We start from the raw sequence: 23,057 nt of genomic DNA on the forward strand, positions 1-23,057 counted from the left end.
GCCGGGCCGTACGCGTACGTCCCGGGGTTTTTTATGATCTGCGCATGCGTACATTCGCTAATGCGCAGGCGCGAACACTCCACAACACTTACGGACGGGTCTCTACGTGCGAAAAAACCTATACGCAAGTGTACGGGCATTGGGGGCGGCATAGGGGCGTGATGAGGGGAGCGGCCGAAATAATGAGGGAAAATGGGCGTAAACATGGGCGTACACGGGGGTGTGCACCAAAAATGAGCGGTGCTACTACCGCACGATCGACTAAAGCACCGTTCATTTCGGACACAAAACAGGCGGCCGCCAACCGCCATCTCAAACCACCCCTACAGATACCGCATGCCAGCGTGCGCCTGGGTTTGCTAATTTACGCTGATTACTACTCAAACACATACACCTGAATGTAATAAGCAATGCTGCAGTCTATTAAGTCCAAACCATGATTTCACTACCTGCAAGCCACACACAGCACTCAAACACATTGGAAGCTTATCTTTCTATACTTCTCTACATTTAAAGGTTTGTTTAATTTAAGGTAAGAATCTTTTTAAGACCTGCTTATATATGCTAAGGTAGGTATTTGCTAAACAGTTATACACATTCACTACGTGCTTTCATAGACTTTACACAGTAGCACACTCAATCTACACAAGTCGACATGTGTCAACGTGTTCACTCTAATACAAACATAGGTTTTGTATTTATGATACAATAACATAAACCACATCTAACACCTACAAAGGATGTTTCAGCAATGTTTTAAGCCCATGCCCACTATTTTGCACACAATCTTTGTATAGTACCCAAAATACAGAACTGTACCACTATCTGATCTGCTATGAATTGGATTTGACTACACTCTGGATGTAAGATGCCACCAATCACATTATTGCACTCACATCTCTCTAACAAAGGATTCCTACATCTGCTTATGACACTGTAAAATCATATATATTTAAAAACGTAAACATGTTTGTTCACAAGCAATTTTCTCATGTTTGGCCGATTCACACATCTTTTTTTAGGGAGGACACATATGCATTCCTACACAAATGTACCTTTTGACCCTTGTTTGTCTGCCTCACCCACTCCATGAGGAAAGCATTGTTCTGGACCTGCTTTTACCTACTACTGTAGGAGCTACCTCACCTGCACACAAACTGCTTTCTCACCTATTAAGTTGCTCTGCACATGTGCTGACACAAACTAATTAGCAGGGAAAAGTTGGATAGGAACATGGGAATGGCCATGGAGAGGGTTACACATGGGAAACTTCGACCACACTTCAACAAATGTTCAAAAATACCCTGGTCAGTAAGTACACATAAATCTAGTATTTGTTTCACACAAGAAATTACACATACAACAATTTTGTTTTAATTGGTAAAATAAATTTATTTGCTGTTCAGCATCACAGCTTATTTGACACTTTCATGTCATAAATCAAATAAACAAATAAAATAGACACAAAAATAAAAAAACAGCCAGAACAAGAGGTTGCATATCTCCAAACATGTGTTACCCTGCAAATGCAATGGTGAAAGAAATGGGGACACCAGAATACGTACTGCAACAACCAGGGTGAATACTAAGCAAGATACACACCACCAAAAATTTATCCTGCATTTGTAGAGGTCAAAATAAGAACTTTAATGCCCATGGCACGAAAATGGATCGATGGCCAACTCAGGAAGTGGATGTCCAGTGCAATTTAAACATTTGGGCTCCAACCACAGAGGAAGTGAACCAGGTCTCATTATTTGGGCCCTTTTTTCCCCCTTTTAGATGGGGCCTTGGGGACAGGGGCCTTTGGGTCAGATGGCTTGCGGCGTCTTCCCCTAGTGGACACAGGAGGGTCAGCAGAGGTGGAAGGTTGGGGAGCAGCTTGGGGTGGCCCAGCAGATGGGGGATTGTCCCTTAGGGACCTGGCGGTGGTCAGCAGCTCCGCAAGAATGTCATTCAGGCGGCTGAGGTGTTGGCCAATGCTTTGCATGCCAACCGCCAGAGTGTCATTCATGCGGTTGAAGGCCTCACACTGCTGCCTGTTTGTGGCCTTCCAATCCTCCAAAAATTCCCCAATCTGCTGCTGACGGAGCGCAGCATCCACCCCTTGCTGCTCGATCCTCTCAAGCATCACCATCACGCTCTCATCCCATGTCTCCTGTGGCTGGGGCTGGGGGTGTCTTCTTGGTGGAGGCTGGACCACTTGCTCCACCTGTGGCTCTGCAGAGGAAGATGCTGCCGGTACATCCTGGGTTTCTGCTTCTGCTAGGATAATAATTGAAAACAATGTCACCATCACATACGCACTAAAAAATATCTTTCAAAATACAATGCATTACTGTGACTTACCATCAAAAGCAGCATCAAAGACCTCCGCCGGGAGCTCACTGTCCATATTGGAGATCCCCCTGACCTCGGCCACATCAATGACGTCCAAGGCGTCCTGCTCCAGGGGGGTATACTCCAAAGTATCGGGCATAGGACCTCTCCCGGTGGACATGCTGTGGTTGTACCGGTCAGTCATCTTCCTCTTCAGTGTACTTTTGAAGTCTGTGTGAACATCATGACTACGTGACATTTCCTAGTGTGGGTGATCTGATGTTTTTTAGCCATATGTGTCCCACACACACATTAATGTCTCCATTAGGAGGCATTTCAGTGTCTCATCTCATTCATTAGGCCACTAAATGCACATACATAGATCACTATGCAGAAATGACATCATCCATGGCCAAATTAGGCACCTCCACCTGTTGTGAAACTACACATTCCACCATAGCTTGACAGTGTGGTTATTATGGAGTCATTTAACTATGGGATGGCATACTGGGATGTGTAGTTTCTCACCAGCTACATGTGCACAGTTTGCTCATTCTTGTTTCAGTTGCATCATATGGAACATGTAAAGGTGCCCATACACATTACAATTATTGTATACAATATTGCATCTCATAGCATATCGGTTTTGCAATGAGATCAGATGAGATGAGATCTAGTACAAAAAGTATGTGCTGCACATACTTTTTGTACTCATCGCTAAACCGATATGCTATGAGATGCGATATTGTATACAATATTGTATACAATAATTGTAATGTGTATGGGCACCTTTACAACAACTCTTTCCAAAACACACTTTCTCTTGTCCCATCACATACTTCACATACTTCACATGAGCAGAACTGTGCCCATAACCTCACATCACACCAATGGTGCATGTTTCATATATCAATGTGGGTTATTAGACATGGTTGTGTTCACATGTGACATTGAAGTGTAGCACTATCTACAAACACACCTTTCTATTATTCTCAAAACATACATGTAACATATGTACACACATATGACATTATCAGGGGGACAAACACACTTGCCTTTTCTTCACCGATAGCCAATCTCTGACCACTGGTGACACCTGGTTCACTTCCTCTGTGATCTTGTCCCAAAGGTTTCTCCTTGCACTGGCACCCGGCTTCCTGGTTGGCAATTCGATCCATTTGCGTGCTCTGGGCACTAAAATTCTTAATTCTGCCTCTACAAATGCAGGGTTTCTCTTTTTGGTGGTGGTATCCTGCTCAGTCCTCACCCTAGATGTTGCAGCTCGTTTTCTGGTGGCCCCAGTTCTCTCAACATGCACCTGCTGGGTCACACCTGTTTGGAGAGATGCAACCTCTTGTTCTGGCTGGTTGCTTGGCCCTTGTGGAGCTGGTGGAGGTTGAACAGGGCCTGTTAGTGAGGGGCCCGCTTGGTCTTGCAGGCTACTTCTCTCTTGAGCCCTCCTTCTCCGCTCCTGTTCCCTCTTCTGTAAAGATTCAAGCAGGGATTCTGCTTGTGCTCTCTGTAGAGCGTCCTCAGCTGCGGAATCGTCTGAGTTAGACATGTTTGCAGCAATTCTGGCCTGCATCTGACTGAATATTTATATGTTAATCTCCCGCCATGAACAAGGGGGCGTATATTTTTCCCCGCAATGTACTTGCTAATTTACGCCGATATTTCCCGCCGATAATTGCCGCTTAAATTACGCAGGTCTCCACGCACCTGATCAATCACCTGTATATGCACATACACAGGTTGTGGAGCATTGTGTGCTACATCGTGAAATGTGTGCACCTGTCATTCCAATGATGAGTGTTGTCAGCTGGTATCTGTTGGAGTTCGTGTATGCTTTGTGAGTCCCATTTCAAAACATCACGTTATAATGCTTTCCTTACATATGTAATGAGTATGAAATTGTCATACACCAACATGTTGCATTGTGCCCCTTTTAGCAGCGTATTTATTAGTAGACGGTTGCGTGTATTCTTTTACGCACACTGTATATACAGTACGTCTCTCCATGGAAATGGGTGTATTGTGCCCCTTTTAGCAGCGTATTTATTAGTAGACGGTTGCGTGTATTCTTTTACGCACACTGTATATACAGTTCCTCTCTATACATTGAATGCATGCTGTTGGTTATGGTGTGTGTATATCGGAACGGTCCGCGTAAGTTTCTATTCGCATCCAGTTTGTTAATGTAAGAAGGATTAATAAAGTTAATACCAAACAAACAATTTTTTACACCAATCAGCAAGCACCAAAAGTGATATATGTACCTGCAATTATTAACTGCGCCATTGCCACTATGACTTCAACCAGGGCTAGGGCGTTTTCGACACAGGAGCTGTTGGCCTTGGTTGAGGTCATGGACCGTCACCTGGGGCCCAGGGGCCCATATGTGTCCAACATGGACAAGCGGCGGGCGTATACTGCTGCCCGCCGCCTAATATACACCCGGACCGGCGTCCGCAGAAGCCTGGGCCAAGTTGAGCGGCGCTGGTCTGACCTGCGCCGGCGGCAGCCAGTGTTGCTTTGTACACTTCGCCGCCATATTGCCCGATGTAAGTTTTTATGACTAGTATGTCTGCGTTTTTTTGCAAATGATTTCTATACTTTTTATAAATATGTTCCTGAGTATGTGGGTGTATATGGGTGTATATGGGGTGTATATGGGGTGTATATGGGTGTATATGGGGTGTATAGGGGGTGTATATGGGTGTATATGGGGTGTATAGGGGGTGTATATGGGTGTATATGGGGTGTATAGGGGGTGTATATGGGTGTATAGGGGGTGTATAGGGGGTGTATATGGGGTGTATATGGGGTGTATAGGGGGTGTATATGGGATGTATAGGGGTGTATATGGGGTGTATAGGGGGTGTATATGGGTGTATATGGGGTGTATAGGGGGTGTATATGGGTGTATATGGGGTGTATAGGGGGTGTATATGGGGTGTATAGGGGGTGTATAGGGGGTGTATAGGGGGTGTATAGGGGGTGTATATGGGTGTATAGGGGGTGTATAGGGGGTGTATAGGGGGTGTATATGGGGTGTATAGGGGGTGTATAGGGGGTGTATATGGGTGTATATGGGGTGTATAGGGGGTGTATATGGGTGTATATGGGGTGTATAGGGGGTGTATATGGGTGTATAGGGGGTGTATAGGGGGTGTATATGGGTGTATAGGGGGTGTATAGGGGGTGTATATGGGGTGTATAGGGGGTGTATAGGGGGGGGTTTAAGTAGTTGCTCAGTTTTTGGGTGTAGCATATCAATTAGTTTGCATGATAAATGTCTGAAATATAACAGCAATGATAATTTGGAAGGTTATGAGCATGACTAATGTGAATTTTTCTTTCCCCCTTTTTTATGAAACCCAATCTTCGATTTCTATGCCATCAACATGAACATTTCAGCACGGGCAAGAGCCCGCATAGAAGCCCGGGAGCAGGCAGCCCGGGACCAGGCAGCCCAGGAGCAGGCAGCCCAGGAGCAGCCGGAAGAGGAGGAGGAAGAGGAGGAGGAAGAGGAAGAGGAGGAGGAAGACGAGGAGACAATGGGTCAAGCTGGGACCCACCAAATTTCGCCATCCCCTTCCCCCACCCCCTCCCCAACCCCCACCCACACCCCTACCCCCACCCCCTCCCCAACCCCCACCCCCTCCCCAACCCCCACCCCCACCCCCTCCCCAACCCCCACCCCCTCCCCAACTCCCACCCCCTCCCCAACCCCCACCCCCTCCCCAACCCCCACCCCCTCCCCAACTCCCACCCACACCCCTACCCCCACCCCCTCCCCACCCCATTTCCAACCCCCCTACACCTCTCCACCACCCACCCCCAAACCTCTCCAATCCCCACTCACACCCACTACCAGCATCCAAAGTCCAATCCCATCCCCCTTGCTCCTGACCCCCCCAACCACCGCACACCCAACCAGCGGCGACCAGGATGGCTCAAGTAGCCGTAAGTAAATAATGTGTCTAATGTTTACCTACACATTTCTACACATAAACAATCACAACAACCACATATGTGTATCCAACATCAACATTAGTTGCAACATATCACTGCAGGGCGACCATGAGGTGTGGCCTGTCCTTCTCCAGGAACAAGGGTCCCCTTGGTGGTTTTTTGGAGTGTGGCCATGCCTCACCCCTTGAATAATTGACATAACAGTACATCCAATGAGATATCCGACATTAGTGGTGTTGTAGTTATGTGGGTCCAGGTGTTGGGTAACTCCAGTTCCCAGCATGATGTGCAACATAAATGTAGAGATTGTTTTGTTAATACTGTGTGAGGCCATGCGGATGCATGCTTTACAAACATAGCTGTAGGCCTATAATTTGTACAGCAATGTCCTAAATTTAAAATAGTAAGGAGTGCTTAAGCCGCAACAATGTCATAACCCTTAAATAGCACAGCCTAATTGTGAGGTTAGAGGAGAGTCCCCCAAAACCAAACTACCAATTGGGATACAGCATACATTCATCCAAGAAGGAGTAATTTAATTAATGTTATTTACTATGTACAGTATGTGTGTGTTAACATATTATTTTTTAGTACTGTGTTTACAGCAGACCCATCTTCAATGTAGTTTAAAAATGTATGTGGCCTTCACACATAACTCACAACTTTTTATTATGTACAAATACAACAAACATTTGTGTATGTTATATATTAATTTTTTTTTTTATCCCTTCACTACAGACACTGAACAGCACCAGGAGGAGGTGGCAGCAATAATTCGGGAGATATTCCTGACCCTCCTGTATTTGAACATCCTTTTTTCCCAACTGGAGGCCCGCATTTAATTTATTTTTATCCCCCCCCCCCTTATTATGTTTGTTAAAAATAAAAGTTTATATTCTGTTATAAATTGCCTGTGTTTTTAATAATAAATATGTTAGAGGGCTTGTAAGGGTAGGTACATACAGATGTGTAATGTAAGTTATATTTGTAATTTGAGGTGAGGGGTAATGATTGATGTGTGAATGTGTGTGTTTTTGAGTAAAATAACACATAGTGAAAATGCATGAATGTTTAATGTTGTTCGATTAAAACATCACACATAACATCAGGGTAGGTATACATGTTACACATTTTGGACAAACTAATTATGGACATAATTTAGTACATATACAGAAACACCAACATAACTTGATTTAAAAGTAACAGCAATATGGGGACACATAGATAGTGATTAAAATGCCACATTAGAACATAACAAATATACATGTAATGAGGGTTAAAATGTTGTTTTATTAGGGTCTTTATTAAGGTAGACAATTGAGTTAATAGAAAACAATAATTGAATAACAAATAGAATAATTAATTAATTGTCAGAATTCTAGTTGAAAGGCAAGATTTGCAGGTCCATATATGTGAAGGGTATGCCAGCGTACACGGACGTACGCTCACTCTCACGAGCGGTGACATAAGCTGAGTTTTCCATTGAAAACAATAGCGACCCGTCCGTGCAAGCTGGCGTACGCTCAGATTTCCGCAAGAAGTCGGCGGGAAGACGGACGAGAGATGTCCGTAAACGGTGGCGTACGCTCAGTTGTACGCCAGTTGTCGGGGTGTAAGGGCTGGCCCGTCTGTGTACGTTGGCGTACGCTCAATTGTACGCCACTCCCCTTTGACGTTGTTTCTGGCCGTACGTATGCGGCTGACTTGTGGGTGGACTTAACCCCAACGGCTGCGTACGGAGAGCGTACGTTGTTTTGGAACGTACGCACGTTAGGCCGCTACGATCAGAATAACCTCCACAGTCACACAATACTACACATATTTTGTTGTTGTTCTGTTATACATATATATTGTATTATAATGAGTTGTAAGTATATATGTTAATACTGGTACTTTGAACCCATCATCTGTGACTAAAAATGGACTGACATTTGACAATGTAAAGCTGGGTACACACCTATACAATCTAGGATTTCTTTTGAGCGTTCAATCAACCTTATTTTCTAATAAAATAATCACCCCAGTCCCCCACATTAATTTACTTGGGGAGTGGTACAGGCAGCAGCATTGCAGCGGAACAGCCAGGAGGAGAAGGTCGGCGGGTGCATTACTGGGTGTATGTGACATCCTATGTGCCGCAGGGAGCAGTCGTCACAATGCGGTGGGTTCCGGTGGCGGAGGTGGGGCCTGCGCAGCATGACCTATGACCTAGTCATGCTGTGCAGGCCGCACGCCGGGGTCTGGATCAGTCAGGCCGTGTCGGAGCGGGTGCTCAGACGTTGCGCAAGCGCAGTCTAATCCCAAAATTCCAGGATTGGATACTCCCGGACATTTTGTGGCCAAATCCCGGGATCCCACCGATACCGATCCCGGGATTGGCCACCCTAATGGGAACACGAAATCATTACAGTATACAGAAAAAGATCTGAGGTGGTGCTTTATCAGATATATTTAATATATACTACTTAAAATGTAATGTTAGTATACATTTTAAAAGATTATTTTTAAGAATACATTGTGTTTATAAAAATATATTATGTTTTGGCAGAAAACAAGGTTAATTTAATGAGAAAGAGGGGAACACGATGGTACAGTGCTGTAGAAGAGACCACGCAGCGAGTAAATGACCACATCCGTTGGGTCGGATGAATATTAAACTGCACATAAGACTCAACCGACCATGACAGCGCGGTTTTAGGCATTTATCAATCGTACCACATGAGTCGGGACAGCGTACACACCTATACAATCCAATGCCCGTTCATTCGAAGTCAAAAGAACGGCCAGACAGTTGTATAGGTGTGTGTACCCAGCTTAATCTGGTCATTTATATTTTACTGCGCACATCTTGCTATAGCTAAACACTTGTAAGTGTCTCCTTGAATCAGTTGGAACGTCTGTGTGTTCCATTGCCAGAAACATAGTTTCCTGTAATTGTCTTATGCAAACATGCTGGTTAAACAAACCTTGTGAGAAACATTTTGTGTCAGCTTTTCCGTTCTTCTTTTTAGACCAAGTGTTGCGAACTCATCACCTTTCTGTTAATATTTTCTTAAGGAAACTACTGGGCTGGCAGAAAACAGAATACAGAGCAGCACAATCTATAGATCATAATCTATATGGGTCCATCCTGTGTGACAAGGGTTTGTTGTATGGTAGGGAATTTAGATTGTAAGCTCCAAAGGGGCAGGGAATGAATGTCCCATGTAGAGCACAGCATAATAACCTAGTGCTATATAATAATTATAATGAATGAATAAGTGTGATTCTTGAGTTGTAACTATTCACTGAACACATAATGGCCCTTATTCAGATCTGATCGCAGTACAAATTTGTTCTCAAAATGGGCAAAACCATGTGCGCTGCAGGTGGGGCAGAGGTAGCATGTGCAGAGAGAGTTAAATTTGGGTGGGGTGTGTTGAAACTAAAATCTAAATTGCAGTGTAAAAATAATGCAGCCAGTATTTACCCTGCACAGAAACAAAATAACTCACACAAATCTAACTCTCTCTTTTCTACTCTTTTGCCCATTTCTAGAACAAATTTGTACTGCAATCAGATCTGAATAAGGGCCAAGAACTGTTTATTTCTGACAGAAAGAAGTGTACTATGGAATAGCTCATACATTAAAATAGTTAATGCAATGGATTTATTAAGGTAGCTGCATATGTATAGGTCATGGGGCTCATTCAGACTTGTATGGTAGTCTGCATGGCAGATGTATCTTTTGTTTGTGAGCAAGCAACTGATGCAAGCACAACCGAGACTCAAAGTCACAGGCATTGGAGCAGCTTAATGGGTGTAACTGGTGGCAAGAGCAAAAGGATAAAGGCAGTTTTGGCTGGGCACAGACTGCCCACTTACAGACGATCACTAAGGTCTTGATTTAGAAGTATTACAGCCAAGTGCGTAACTACTATATGTGCCAGGGGTGCAGCTGCTATGGGGCCCAGAGCTGAAGGAGGCCCATCTTTGCTGTCTAAGTAATATGTTTCACATACATTTATCACCATCAGTTGCTAAATAGGGGGCCCTTACAAACTTTTGCTATGGGGCCTACGAATATCTAGGTACGCCTTACAGCTCAGTTGAAGATCTGGGATATGCATTAAATGGACACATAGTGGGTTTCAACAGGGAGGCGCGTATGTACGGACAAGTTACTACAGTATAACATAGTTCTAGTTTCATCCTAACTCACAGAACACTAAATCACAAATGGAGATGTGTCAGGGATATGCATGACTCTGAATCACTCGATGCATGCAGGAACCGTGCGCAGTTGCACTTGCATGCCAGCAAAAATAATTGTAAGAAGTATATGCAATATTGTCGTTTATGTCAATCATAGTCAACCAAACTTCTGTGAAAACTGCAGTGCCACGTGTCATTAGCACTGATGGTATTGAACAAATGGACAGAAGGTAATAGCCGTAACCCATCCTAACTCATTTTGGTCTCCTATAGTGAGCCAAGTTACTTTCATTCAATTATCTATTGTGCATGAATGAAAATAAAGATTAGCCATGTGTCTTGCACTCATTTTGTAATTAAGCTTACCCTACTGAATAGTCATCTGTCTTTCCTATGGGGGAGAGGAGGCAGTGCTGTGCTCCCCTGGCGGTGAGCGCTGTACACCCCCGGCGGTGAGCAGTGAGAACCGGAGCACAGCAACAGGATGGCCAGAGCCCAGCAGTGCGGCGGTTCCCTCCGCCCCTCCTGCAGCACCATCAGCCTGCGGGCGGCCCCCCTTAACCCCCGGCGGTGATCGTGGTGAACAGGAGCAGGATGGCCGGAGCCCAGCAGTGCGGCGGTTCCCTCCGCCCCTCCCGCAGCACCATCAGCCTGCGGGCGGCCCCCTTAACCCCGGCGGTGATCGTGGTGAACAGGAGCAGGATGGCCGGAGCCCAGCAGCGCGGCGGTTCCCCCCACGCAGCACCATCAACCTGCTGCCCCCCCCCCCCTGGCCTAGCGGAGGCCCGAGCGGAGGCCCCACACAGACACCGGAAATGCGGCATCCAGGCTCCCGGCGACCATCGGAGGGAGAGGTGAGGGGAAGCTGACTGACTCTTCCCAGGCTTCGGTGACTCTCTCTCTTCCCCCCAACCCCCCGTCGCCGCCACCACCATCCATGCCACCCACGGCTCTCCCTACAGGAAGATTCAAGATGGCGCCGCAATGGCTGCCTAGGAACTGTGCACTCAGCCATATGTATACCGTGTCTCCTGTGTGATAACTGTACTGTCTCTGTTACAACTGTGCTGTCTTTGCTCATACTGTTACTCACCTGGCTGCTGCAACGACCAGTGGCGCCGCTGATGGCTGCCTAGACGCTGTGCAGCTCAGCGGGTATGTGTTCCCTGTGTGATAACTGCACTTGTCACCTACCTCGCTGCTGCATCGGCCACTGGCGCCGCTGATGGCTGCCTAGGCGCTGTGCAGCTCGGCGGGTATGTGTTCCCATGTGATAACTGTACTGTCCCTGCTTATATTGTTACCTTCCTCGCTGCTGCAGCGACCACTGGTGCCGCTGATGGCTGCCTAAGCGCTGTGCAGCTCGGCGGGTATGTGTTCCCATGTGATAACTGTACTGTCCCTGCTTATATTGTTACCTACCTCGCTGCTGCAGCGACCACTGGCGCCGCTGATGGCTGCCTAGGCGCTGAGCAGCTTACGGAGTATGTGTTCCCATGTGATAACTGTACTGCTCCTGCTCATATTGTTACCCACCTGGCTGCTGCAACGACCAGTGGCGCCGCTGATGGCTGCCTAGGCGCTGCACAGCTCGGCGGACATGTGCCCCCAGTATGTAATGTCTTAATGTAGCGTATGTAATGTCCTCCCCCCCTTCATCCCTGCTTGATGCTGCACTGCAATCCACAAAAAATTCCTAGTGTGCACAAGCATACATGGCCAATAAAGTTGATTCTGATTCTGATTCTATTAAATAACTCCATTTACAACGTAAACATGTGGTTGCCACTGCCCTCCTCACCATGGCTTCCATTCACAGGGTCCAGACAGATGCAGTCTCATGCTCTCTGACAGCTACTGCTGGACAAATGTTGTGTGGGCAGGCCCAAGTGGCTGTTCTCTCCAAGTGGATCTGGGTTGCGCCTCCCACATTAGAGTCCTTCCCACCTCACTTATCATTTCCATCTTCCCCCACCTCTGGTCTTACTCTGTGCTATTATGAAGGTTTATGATCTTTCGTACCTCAAACAACATGGTTATTGTTATCTTGAGCACAATGCTGGTCAAAAAAACAACAAAGTCCTTAAAAAGAAAAAAATCACACAAATTCAAAAATATTTTAATTTTTGTTTTCAAAAAATGACTATACAAATACATTTCAAAATGATTGTTTAACCAACATAAAATCACATTTATCCAAATTTCTATTTTTTTGTATTTGTCTCACAAATACCCATACCATTCTCTTTCTTTTATTGCCCTGCCAGGCTCCTTTTTTTCGAACTACAGTTCCCACAATCCTTGGCTGTTTAGACAATTTTGGCAATCATAGTTAAGCAGCAGAATTAGTGCCAACAACTACTTCTCTCCTATTACAATACAGCCTAATAATTTCCTGCTACGCGTTTCACATTTTATTATAAAGAATCATATTGCGAGGTATTCTATATTGTACTGCAATAATATAAATACCAATATATTCAATAATTAAAGACACATGTGCTTCATTACTAACTCATATAAATACACAAACAAACTAACAATCTTTCCGCTGCATATCATAACTTTTTTTTCAATAAACACTAACATCGTTAAAACATATACTAAGACACAATTAGAAAGTGATGTATCAAAAGACACGATTGTGAGTCAGGTACCCAAAGAGATCTATGCTTCACACCAAACCATTTGGAAGTTATACACATCCTAGGCCTGGAATAATAATTGTCTGTTCCTATGACACAGATAGTTATGAATTATAGGCTCCAGCTGACCCATAATATCTTCAGTCCAAGCAGAACAGGTGGGTTCCTGTAGAATGTTTAATACATGTGGAATCATGTAAATATTTACGTTATTGCTGTCTGATATTATAAATGAGTTATTATAACAAGCCTAGACACAGTGTAAATATACGAGCTACATAAAACATTGTTTCTTATTACATTTCAATGATTAAATACGCCCTTTGGAGCTTTGCTGGTGGATCCATCTAGCTCAGTCTAAGGGGTATATTTAGAAAAGTTGATTTTGGACAATGTTGATCAATTTAAACTCAGTCTTAATCAGTCTTAATCAGTGTTGCCGACTTTATCAGTCTCCTCTCCGGGAGTTCGGGGGCGGGGCTTGAGCGTGATGTCATTAAGCCCTGCCCCAGGATGTAAAATACCCCAATTCGCAGATCTTCGTGGAGGGGGCGGGGCTAAAATTACGCAATTGTGGACATTTTAGCTCCGCCCCCTCCTCTGAGACCCACGGATTGCTGCATTTTAATGCAGAGGTAAGGGGGAAGGCACCGCAATCGGGGGGGGGGGGGGTGTCCCCTAGAATCCGGGAGGGTTGCCCACCTTTCCGGGGGGCCGGGAGGAAGACCCGATTTTCGGGATCCCCCTGGCCATTCCGGGAATTGATGCTGGGATTCCAGGGCCAAAACACACATTTCCTGACAGATTAATGATTTTATTCATTTCTTTAATGTTGGTAAACATGTTCTTGCATTGGATGTCTGGCATCGATTTTAGGGCCTGATTCAGACCTGATTGTTAATCTGCGAGTAAATAGCCGCCAGCCAGACAGAAAGAGAACCCACCCTGAGTAAATCTGCAAGTGAATTGGTAATGGATCTCTAACCATGCACAATTCCCCAACCATCAAAAGGTTTTTCCAGTCTGTGCAAATGCGAGTAGCCCTGACTCTTCCAGTAACCTGGGACTGAGACATGCTGATCGAGACCAGCGCTGGCAGCACAGACCCCCTTTAACACTTTGGCCTGGCAGCCTTATATCAGACACATCTGTAAGCGGTTTACACTTCAAACGGCGGCTTCCTGTCAGTCACACTTCGCCGAATTGCACTTAGGATTCATACGCATTTTCTTATACCATGTGTATGGTACGCATGCGCAGATGTTCAATAATCACTTCATTTGTGAATTCTCTGATTAGCAATCAACTCTGAATCAGGCTCTTATATCAATCAAAATCGACCAACTTTAGTAAATATACCTGTATTACTCTCTTAAACTGATGCATTTTGGTATGCAGGAAAACCCGCACACTGGGTTAGCGGCCTATGGGCTTCTTACCGCATCTCCCGCCACCCCGCACTGGCCGCGTTGTGTCCCCCCCCCCCCAACCTGTGTCCAGGAAGACTCCTGCTGTGCTGCCCGGACCAGTGACCTCCTCCCTAGACCCGTACTTCCCATTCTGGGTGCAGGGAGGAGAGCCCTGCAGCAGCCAGACAGGAGGCGGGGGGAGAGCCGCTGGGGACCTGCTCACCCCCTGCTGGCTGCTTCGCAAAGGGCACCTCTTATCTCAAGAGCTGCCCTTTGCAATACTTATTGCATATGTTAGAGCAGGGCTGGGCAATTGCGGTCCTCCAGATGTTGATGAACTACACATCGCAGCATGCCTTGCATCAGTTTCAGCATGGCCACATAGCAAAACTAATGCAAAGCATCATGGGATGTGTAGTTCATCATCTGAAGGGCCGCAATTGCCCAGCCCTGTGTTAGCGCATATGCAATTAGTATCAATGCGGAAGGGGGCAGTAAGGGGCGGCGGATGTTAGTGCACCCTGTCCTGTATGTCAAAAATGCAGATGCAAAATAAGCCAAAGAAAGACTCATTTTGCACAGCATACGGCGATGCTGTGCAAGGGGGAAAAAACCCCAGTAGTATATATTCTTCAGGTTGATGCTTGTATAAGACAGTAGCATACTGTATAATGCTTAGTCTACAGTACATCAGGAGATATGGCTTCACAGTCTTACTTATTAATGCTACAGTTACAATAACCTATTTGTACACAATATAGAACTTGTGTACAGTGTATAGTGTCGGATACATAAAACAATGCATCCTTGTCTGGACAAATACTAAGCCACATTTACCATATAAAATTAATTAAATACACACGCAAAAACAAAAGTACCGATCAAGGTCAAATAAATACACACATCTGTTGTCTAAAAATCCAATATGAATCTTATTTTTTGCTAGGGACCTAATGCACATATCAGTTAACTATTATACAGAGATTGCAACAGCCATAATTAACAGTAACAGTTAAAAGACCAAGACACACTTGGCCAATTAGCAAAAAGCGCAAATTGGCATCATCAATACGTAATTGTGATATGCATCTATGCTGTGGTCTGGCTAAGTGGCATTTGCCTGACTACTCTCACTACACTCAGCCTATGTATCATAGCATATGATGATAGATTTAAGCACAAAATGTGACAGAATCTGCATATAGCTGGAAGCAATTAGTTTCTTTTTATAATTAAGTTTGCTTCTATTTCAGCCCTACCTCTGATTTTTAGGCATAGCAGTTCCTCCTATTCATTGTCATACCACTGGTTGCTAGGCACAGCAGCTCTCCCTCTTGCGTTACCACTGGTTGCTAGGCACAGCAGCTCTCGATCTTGCCATACCACTAATGGTTGCTAGGCACAGCAGCTCCCCCTCTTGCCTTACCACTGGTTGCTAGGCACAGCAGCGCTCCCTCTTGCCTTGCCACAGATGGCTGCTATGTACAGCAGATACCCCTCTTGCCTTACCACCAGTTGCTAGGCACAGCAGTTCCCGGTTCCCCCTCTTGCCTTGCCATTGGTTGCAAGGCATAGCAATATATAATTCTGTTAAAGATGAGTGTTCACAACTTTTCCCTCAGGGAATAAAACACATTCTGACTGGTTAATATGAATAACATATGTATGACATATAATTTTTTTTTTAAATACCATTTATAAAACCATTATCTAAAAACTGCATATCAGACTGAGACTACATACTGTCATGCCTTTACTAATAATGATGGAACATTGGCAGTATGTCACATTAATCATTCAGTGTACATTCTTGTGTAGTCTTCATTTTACGAGTATAATAATAGAGTACTGGGCTGAGTCAAAGCAGTTACAGGCAATGTGCCACCAGGCTTTCCTGCATTGCTTAGCTATGCACATATCTGTCACATGACTGCTGATTATCCTGTGCATCACTATGGGTGACAGAAAAACTCAGCGATGACATTGGAGCAGTGTACAAATGTGTAGAACATCGTCTGACTAGTGGGCAAAATGCTCAAGCACCTTTCAAATGACAGGAATGTAATGACAGATTTGTACATTTATGTAAAATAAACAACAACGGGTGAAAGTAAGAGATTTGGTAATGAATCTCCAGTTTTTTAAAGCGGCAATCATTTACACGGCAAAATCAAGCTGGTTTTACAATGTAAATGAATGCCGCTTTAAAAAAAGGGAGATTTCTTACCAAATCTCTCACTTTCCTATTAAATGTCCCCCTATATATTTAATATATATTTTATTGTTATTATTATTAATAATAGTAATTCTAACTTTCTGTCGAACAGCATTAAATTGCTACAACCTGGGTAGCAACTATAAGACAACTGTATTGTACTGTACTACAACAAGAGGACTTATAGAACAGATTATTGTACCAATAAAGGGAGGTGTGATTAGTTAATCATAGTGTAATTAGAATTTGCACCACGACAAAGCGATACAGACCCTCCTTCATCGATATATCTGCTCAACGTCAACTTACACGGTATATAAAGGTTGAGTCTCCCATATTACAAAATCCAATTTCCAAAATATTAAGAAATCCCACATTTTTGCAGTGTGACTGAAATATTGATACCTTTACTCTCTGATGGTTCAGTGTACACAAACTTTCATGCAAACAAATATTCAAAATATTGTGTAAAAATAGCCTTCAGTGTATATGAAACTTAAATACATTCTGTGTTTAGATTTGGATCCCAATCTGGAAAAAAAAATCTTAAAAATATTTCTGGACCCCATAATTTTGTAGAAGGGAGACTCAACCTTTACAGTACAACTGTGAAAGCAACATAATACTTACATAATGGATCAACTTTTTGGGTATTGTTTACATCAAAAAGCTAACTCAGAGTTATAAATGTACTTGCAAAGTTAGGGTGAAATTTAATAGAATGAGAGATTCAGAAAGAGAGATTTGGTAAGAAATCTCCAGGTTTTTTTAAAGCGGCAATCATTTACACTGCAACATCAAATTTGTTTTGCAGTGTAAAGCCCCGTACACACGGGGGAGATATATTGCTCAGCAATATATTGCTAGCAATATATTGCTGAGCAATATATTGCTCAGTGTCTCCTTTTCATCAGCGATCAGAGATGGTCGCTGATGAAAGGGAACCTCTGCCAGTGGTGCCGCAGAGGTAATCATTAGCGATTAGAATGGAGCTGAAAACGGGAGCGCGCACCCGGCGACTTATCCCCGGGGCACACTCCCATCACTGGCGATATGGTCGCCAGCGACCATATTTCCAGCGATATCAGCCCCTATCGCCCCCATGTGTACACAGCTAAATGATTGCCACTTTTAAAAAAACCTGGAGATTTCTTACCAAATCTCTCACTTTCTGAATCTCTCATCCTATTAAATTTCACCCTCTGTACAGATTTCTTGGATTTTTGTCAAAGTTAATTAAGAGTTTAATACTGCGTTGGGGTGCTCAGAGTGATACTCTGCATCACTAAATATTCTTTACAGTAATATTTAATACTTAAGCCGGGAACACACTGGAGGGACCAGCAATCTGGCTGATTTACAGGACAATTTCTCTTGATCCTGATTGCCAGTATACACTTGACAGTTTATCAAACAACAGAATGATATACCATCCTTTAATAGCATACACCAGGTTGCATGCCAAATCACATGTACACACTAGGGCCCTTATTCTAATCGGTGCGGCCAGATCCGATTATGCGGCCAGGACCGTGCGTGCGAAACACCGCCTTCCATACGGATCGCCAACTCCGTCCATACGCGGTAAGAAGCTGGCCGAACGGACCGCACGTGTATTTTTCACGGAATACTCCTCCTCCATCTAAGGGAACCTCCCCCATCATTTGATGGTCGCAGACCATCGAATGCAGGACCGAGTGCTCAACCAGCTCCCGCAACCTCAGACCACACGGACATTTTTCTGTGCAAAAGCAGGGATCTGGGCGGGCAGCTGACATCCGGCGATGTCATATGTCCGCCCCCTACACGTGCGTCACGGCTGCATTACCATACGTACGCCCAGCGTTTGCATGGGAACGCCCATGAAACGCGGGGCGTATGCATATGGTAATGAGCCCAAATAGCCCTTCACGCCCCTCTCCACCCCCTGTTCGGAGTGTTCACATATCATGCAGGATTTGGCCGTACGCCCCGCTCGCACATGCGCAGAGACGCCTCTGCACATGCGCAGACACAAAACATCGGCGAGCCGAACGCACGCGGATATATCCGCACCGACCAGAATAAGGGCCAAGGTGAAGTAGCTGATTTGTCTTTATGAAATGGAATATTGTTCCAATATCGCTCCAGTGTGTTCAGTACCTGGCGTAAGTGTACAGTTATATATCACTTACTCAGAAAGTGAAAAAGCTCCAAGTTATTTGACTACAATTTGTATTAAAGTGCAATGCCTTCTAACTGCCCGAAGAAGGTGATTCCAGATACAGTAGCCTGCAAGCTGAAGAATGCAATACTTGTGCACATAGAGCATTTCCTTTTGTGCAAAAAAAAAAAAAGCTGATTAATAACACTTTAAGCGAATGAGAAATATTTGAAATATAGACAGTTGTGCTAAAGGGCGAGATGCACTAAGCTTTGACAAGTGATAGAATGGAGAGTGATAAACCACCAACCAATCAGCTCCTACCTGTCAACTTTCAAACACGGCCTGTGACATGGCAGTTACTAGCTAATTGGTTGGTGGTTTATCACTCTCCATTTTATCACTGTTCAAGCTTAGTATATCTGACCCAAAGTCTCCATTTTAGACTAGTTCAGAACTAGGGGGTAATTCAGACCTTAACGCATGCCCACAAATTTGCACGACCAGCGTTCAGTTAAGATGCCATCCTGCTACAGTGAAATCCCGCCTTGCAAATGAATGTTATCGCTGTGCGAACAGATGTGTACGGCCACACACATCCATTTTTTCTGGGACGCCTAGCATTTTCCTTAGCATACCCACTAAATGGACGGTTTCCACCCCCATACGCCTACGTCCTGTGAACAGACATACAGTAGTAGCAGGATTTCCTCACAGCACGGCCTCACGCATGCATACTGCAAACTATATGCATGCACAATGTATCAATAATCAGCCGCCGTGCAAATTTGTAGCCATGCAATCAGATCTGAATCAGACCCCAGGCACAAAATGCATTTGTGTGGGTGCGGACAATAAAAAGGCATTTTGTATGTAAGTAAAAACAAAAACTGAGGGGCATGAAGCAGTGATAAGGGAGGAGAAGTGATAAAATGCCTGGTACTTTGTCACCAGCCAATCAGCTCCTAACTGTCCTCTAATAAAAAACCCAGTCTGTAACTTAGCAGTCAGAAGCTGATTGGCCGGTGATAAAGTACCAGGCACTTTATCACTTCTCCTCTCTTATCACTGCTTCCTACATCTACCCCTCAGTCAGCGGCTTCCATTTTTGTACATTGTGTTGTAATCAACACTTTAAGAGTACAAATCCCAGCTTTAAAAGCAAGTTTATCTTCCAAACTATGGGGTAGACTTATTAAACTCGGTGAAGTGATAAACTTTCTGGTTTTTATCACCGGCCAATCAGCTCCTACCTGTGAAGTTAAAGGCTTGGTTTGAAAAATTACAAGTAGGAGCTGATTGGCCGGTGATAAAAAAAACAGTTATCACTTCACCGAGCTTAATAAATCTATTCCTATGTGTTTATGTAGAGTACATTGCCCTTAACCATTTGAGTGCCAAAATCTTCGTGAGAGATGTGCAAAATATCCATTAAAAATATCTGCGTCGCTCACAGTTGTTATGCAAATTCGAATAAAACTGTGTAAAAAAAAAAAAAGATTATATTTGCTATATAAGGTAAACATTACAGGTCATTAAGAAGACATGTTTGCTTGGCAATACTCACACCTATTTAGACAAATTGACTTGGCAAGGGTTAAATGTGACCTTAAAAAAACTAAGGTCTGCTGTGTATTGTGGAGATACTGTATATGGGTTATTCATTAATAATGACAAAACCAACATGAAAATTATGTTTCAAACCTGCCACAATTTGCAAGAGAAGACACCAAATTACCAAAGTGCATTCAAGAGCAGCTTCCCTGGCCCTGATGTAACCCCAGATGTACCCACAGTCAAACCATGAAAATGTTATGACCCCATACTTGTCTGGGGATTGTGGGGTGAATTTATGAAGCTTGGAGAAGTGTTATCTATCCCCATAAAGAACGTTATGAGCAAGGTGATAATGGTTCAGCCAATCAGCTCTTACCTGTCAATTTACATATTGTAGCTGATTGGCTGAACCATTATCACCTTGCTCATAACGTTCTTTATGGGGATAGATAACACTTCTCCAAGCTTCATAAATTCACCCCTGAGTGCCACAAAGTGACAGATATTAATACCAGTATGTCTTCTTCACTGCAGTAATAGTGAATGGACCCATTACTTAAACAGGCAGACACTATTGTTTCCACATGTACAATGAATCCATTCACCTTGATGAATAGGTTTTGTCACTGTTGAAACCAAAAGTATCACACAACAGATTTGCTGTCATATTTTAGGGAAGTGAAACAAATCTGCCAGGAAGGCGGTTTTCAATCTAAAGCTGGAATTTCCCTAAAATATGTATGCTGGGTCTACATGAAAAAAAAAAAAAAAAAACACACAAAAACATTTTTTTGGTCCAAATACAGTAAATCTAAAGAAATAGCAGTCATGTGATCATTATTGCCAAACCATGACATAAGGCACACCCTGGACGTTTTTGCTTTCTGTCATTCATAAATACTACAGTATATACATTTTTTAGAAGAAGTTGCAGTGAGTGTCAATATGATTAAATACATCTTCAATTGATGACATCTACAAAGTTCCTGAGATTTCCTTTAAGATAAAGGCTTATCACCACAGACTTGTGGAATCTGGAAATACTGTATTGTATCTTGAAAAGTAGATATGAAAAAGTTTTGCTAATCACATTGTATGGCAGAGCGAGGCTTTCTGTACAGACGAGGGACAATCATCATTATCATCACATTCCATTGTAGCACTCGCAGATTTACTGTCTTCATAGGGAGTTGTGACGATGGTTAGTCAACTCTTTGCTGTGTAGTGTGACTGGGGTAGCGCTGGGAACCCAAGCACCAGTTTCACTGGCGAAACGCGTCCGTATGTTGGATGAATAAGGCAAATATTCTGCTTGTTCATCTCTATTTCAAAGTAATAGAACATTCTATTTTATAGTGCCTGAAAATAGTCTTGAATTTAATAACCTATGGGATAAAACCTTCCAGAAAACGAAGAAATAGGAATTTTCACTAAGTTCTAAGAAATGTTTGGCAGCAATACTTCAAATGCTTGCAGCTACTTTATAAAAGTAACTCATTAAATATGGTCCTGACTTCTTAGTTTTACACATTTTCCTTTTGTGCAAATAAGAAAGCAGATTACTAATACCCCTTTTACACTGCAAAAATATCCCGGGTCGACCAGCGTAAGTGTGCGGTGTGAAAGGGCCATGCTGTATATCCCGGGTCCAGAAACCCGGCAATCCGACCCGAGGTATAAACAGTGTTATTCTCGGGTCGGACCCGGGTTGCTAGGCAGTCAGAACGGTTAACTCGGGTTGAGCGACCCGGGTCCCGTTCACTTCTATGGAGGAGGCAGCAGTATTACCTTAGTGCTGCCTCCTCCTCCCATCCCCACCTGATGCACCACCGCTCTACCCCACCCCCCGGATGACGTCAGTGACCCGGCAATAAGCACCAAATACCATTTGCAATGTGAAAGACGTATAACACAAATGCAATGGATTTAAAATATAGGGAGTTGTGCTAAATTCTCCATTTTAGATTCTTCCAAAGCCGTTCCGAACTAAGCCCAGAATGTTTTTGTGGGGGTGCAGACAATAAAACTGCAATTTGTATGTAAGTAACAACAGAATCTGACTGAGCTACTTCCATTTTTGTGCATTGTTTTGTAAGCGGCACTAAGAGTACAAATTCCAGCTTCTATTACTATTGAAAAGTAATAGAATGTGCTATTTTATAGTGCCTGATAATAATCTTGAATTTTATAACCTATGGGATAAAACCTTCCAGTAAACTATGAAATATGAATTTTCACTAAGTTCTAAGAAACGTTTGGCACTAATACTTCAAACGGTTGCAGCTACTTTATAAGAGTAACTCATTGAAGATGGTCCTGACTTCGTAGTTTTACATGTTTTCCAACATGGCAGTGCCACAACCAACAAGGAAAGTCCTCCCACGAGAACACATATCCCACAGAAGCAGAAGGCAATATCATATGTTTGTGTCCAGTCAAAGAACCAACCTAAAAGAGATAAAAGAAAATTAAGCTGATGAAAATAAAATTTGAATAAATACGTGAAATCTTGTGAGAATTTCTTGGACTAAAACATAGACTTGGAAAAATAATGCAAAGTCTGTGGCAGCTGATTCCACCATCAACTTACAGAATCCCTG

The 23,057-nt window shown here is 43.7% G+C and overlaps 2 protein-coding genes across 5 annotated transcripts in view; both read right to left on the reverse strand.

Moving 5' to 3' along the window:
• The window catches only part of LOC146009081 (protein FAM13A-like), a 57,303-nt gene extending 38,788 nt beyond the window's left edge, over positions 1 to 18,515 (reverse strand). The window contains exon 1 of one of the 2 annotated variants that reach the window (XM_083149119.1): positions 15,802 to 18,515. The gene's annotated coding sequence lies outside the window, so the exon portion shown is untranslated. The remainder of the gene's footprint in view (positions 1 to 15,801) is intronic. The other variant, XM_083149121.1, reaches the window with a different exon arrangement.
• Positions 18,516 to 20,909: 2,394 nt separating this feature from the next.
• Positions 20,910 to 23,057, reverse strand: part of SLC16A9 (solute carrier family 16 member 9) — a 66,583-nt gene continuing 64,435 nt past the window's right edge. For all 3 annotated transcript variants that reach the window (XM_083149125.1, XM_083149124.1, XM_083149122.1), the window contains one exon: positions 20,910 to 22,905. In XM_083149125.1, the coding sequence (XP_083005251.1) occupies positions 22,727 to 22,905 (179 nt within the window). In that variant the 3' untranslated portion in view covers positions 20,910 to 22,726. The remainder of the gene's footprint in view (positions 22,906 to 23,057) is intronic.

The sequence above is a fragment of the Crinia signifera genome, chromosome 6, assembly GCF_055691185.1.
Source record: "Crinia signifera chromosome 6, ASM5569118v1, whole genome shotgun sequence".
Taxonomy (NCBI): Eukaryota; Metazoa; Chordata; class Amphibia; order Anura; family Myobatrachidae; genus Crinia; species Crinia signifera.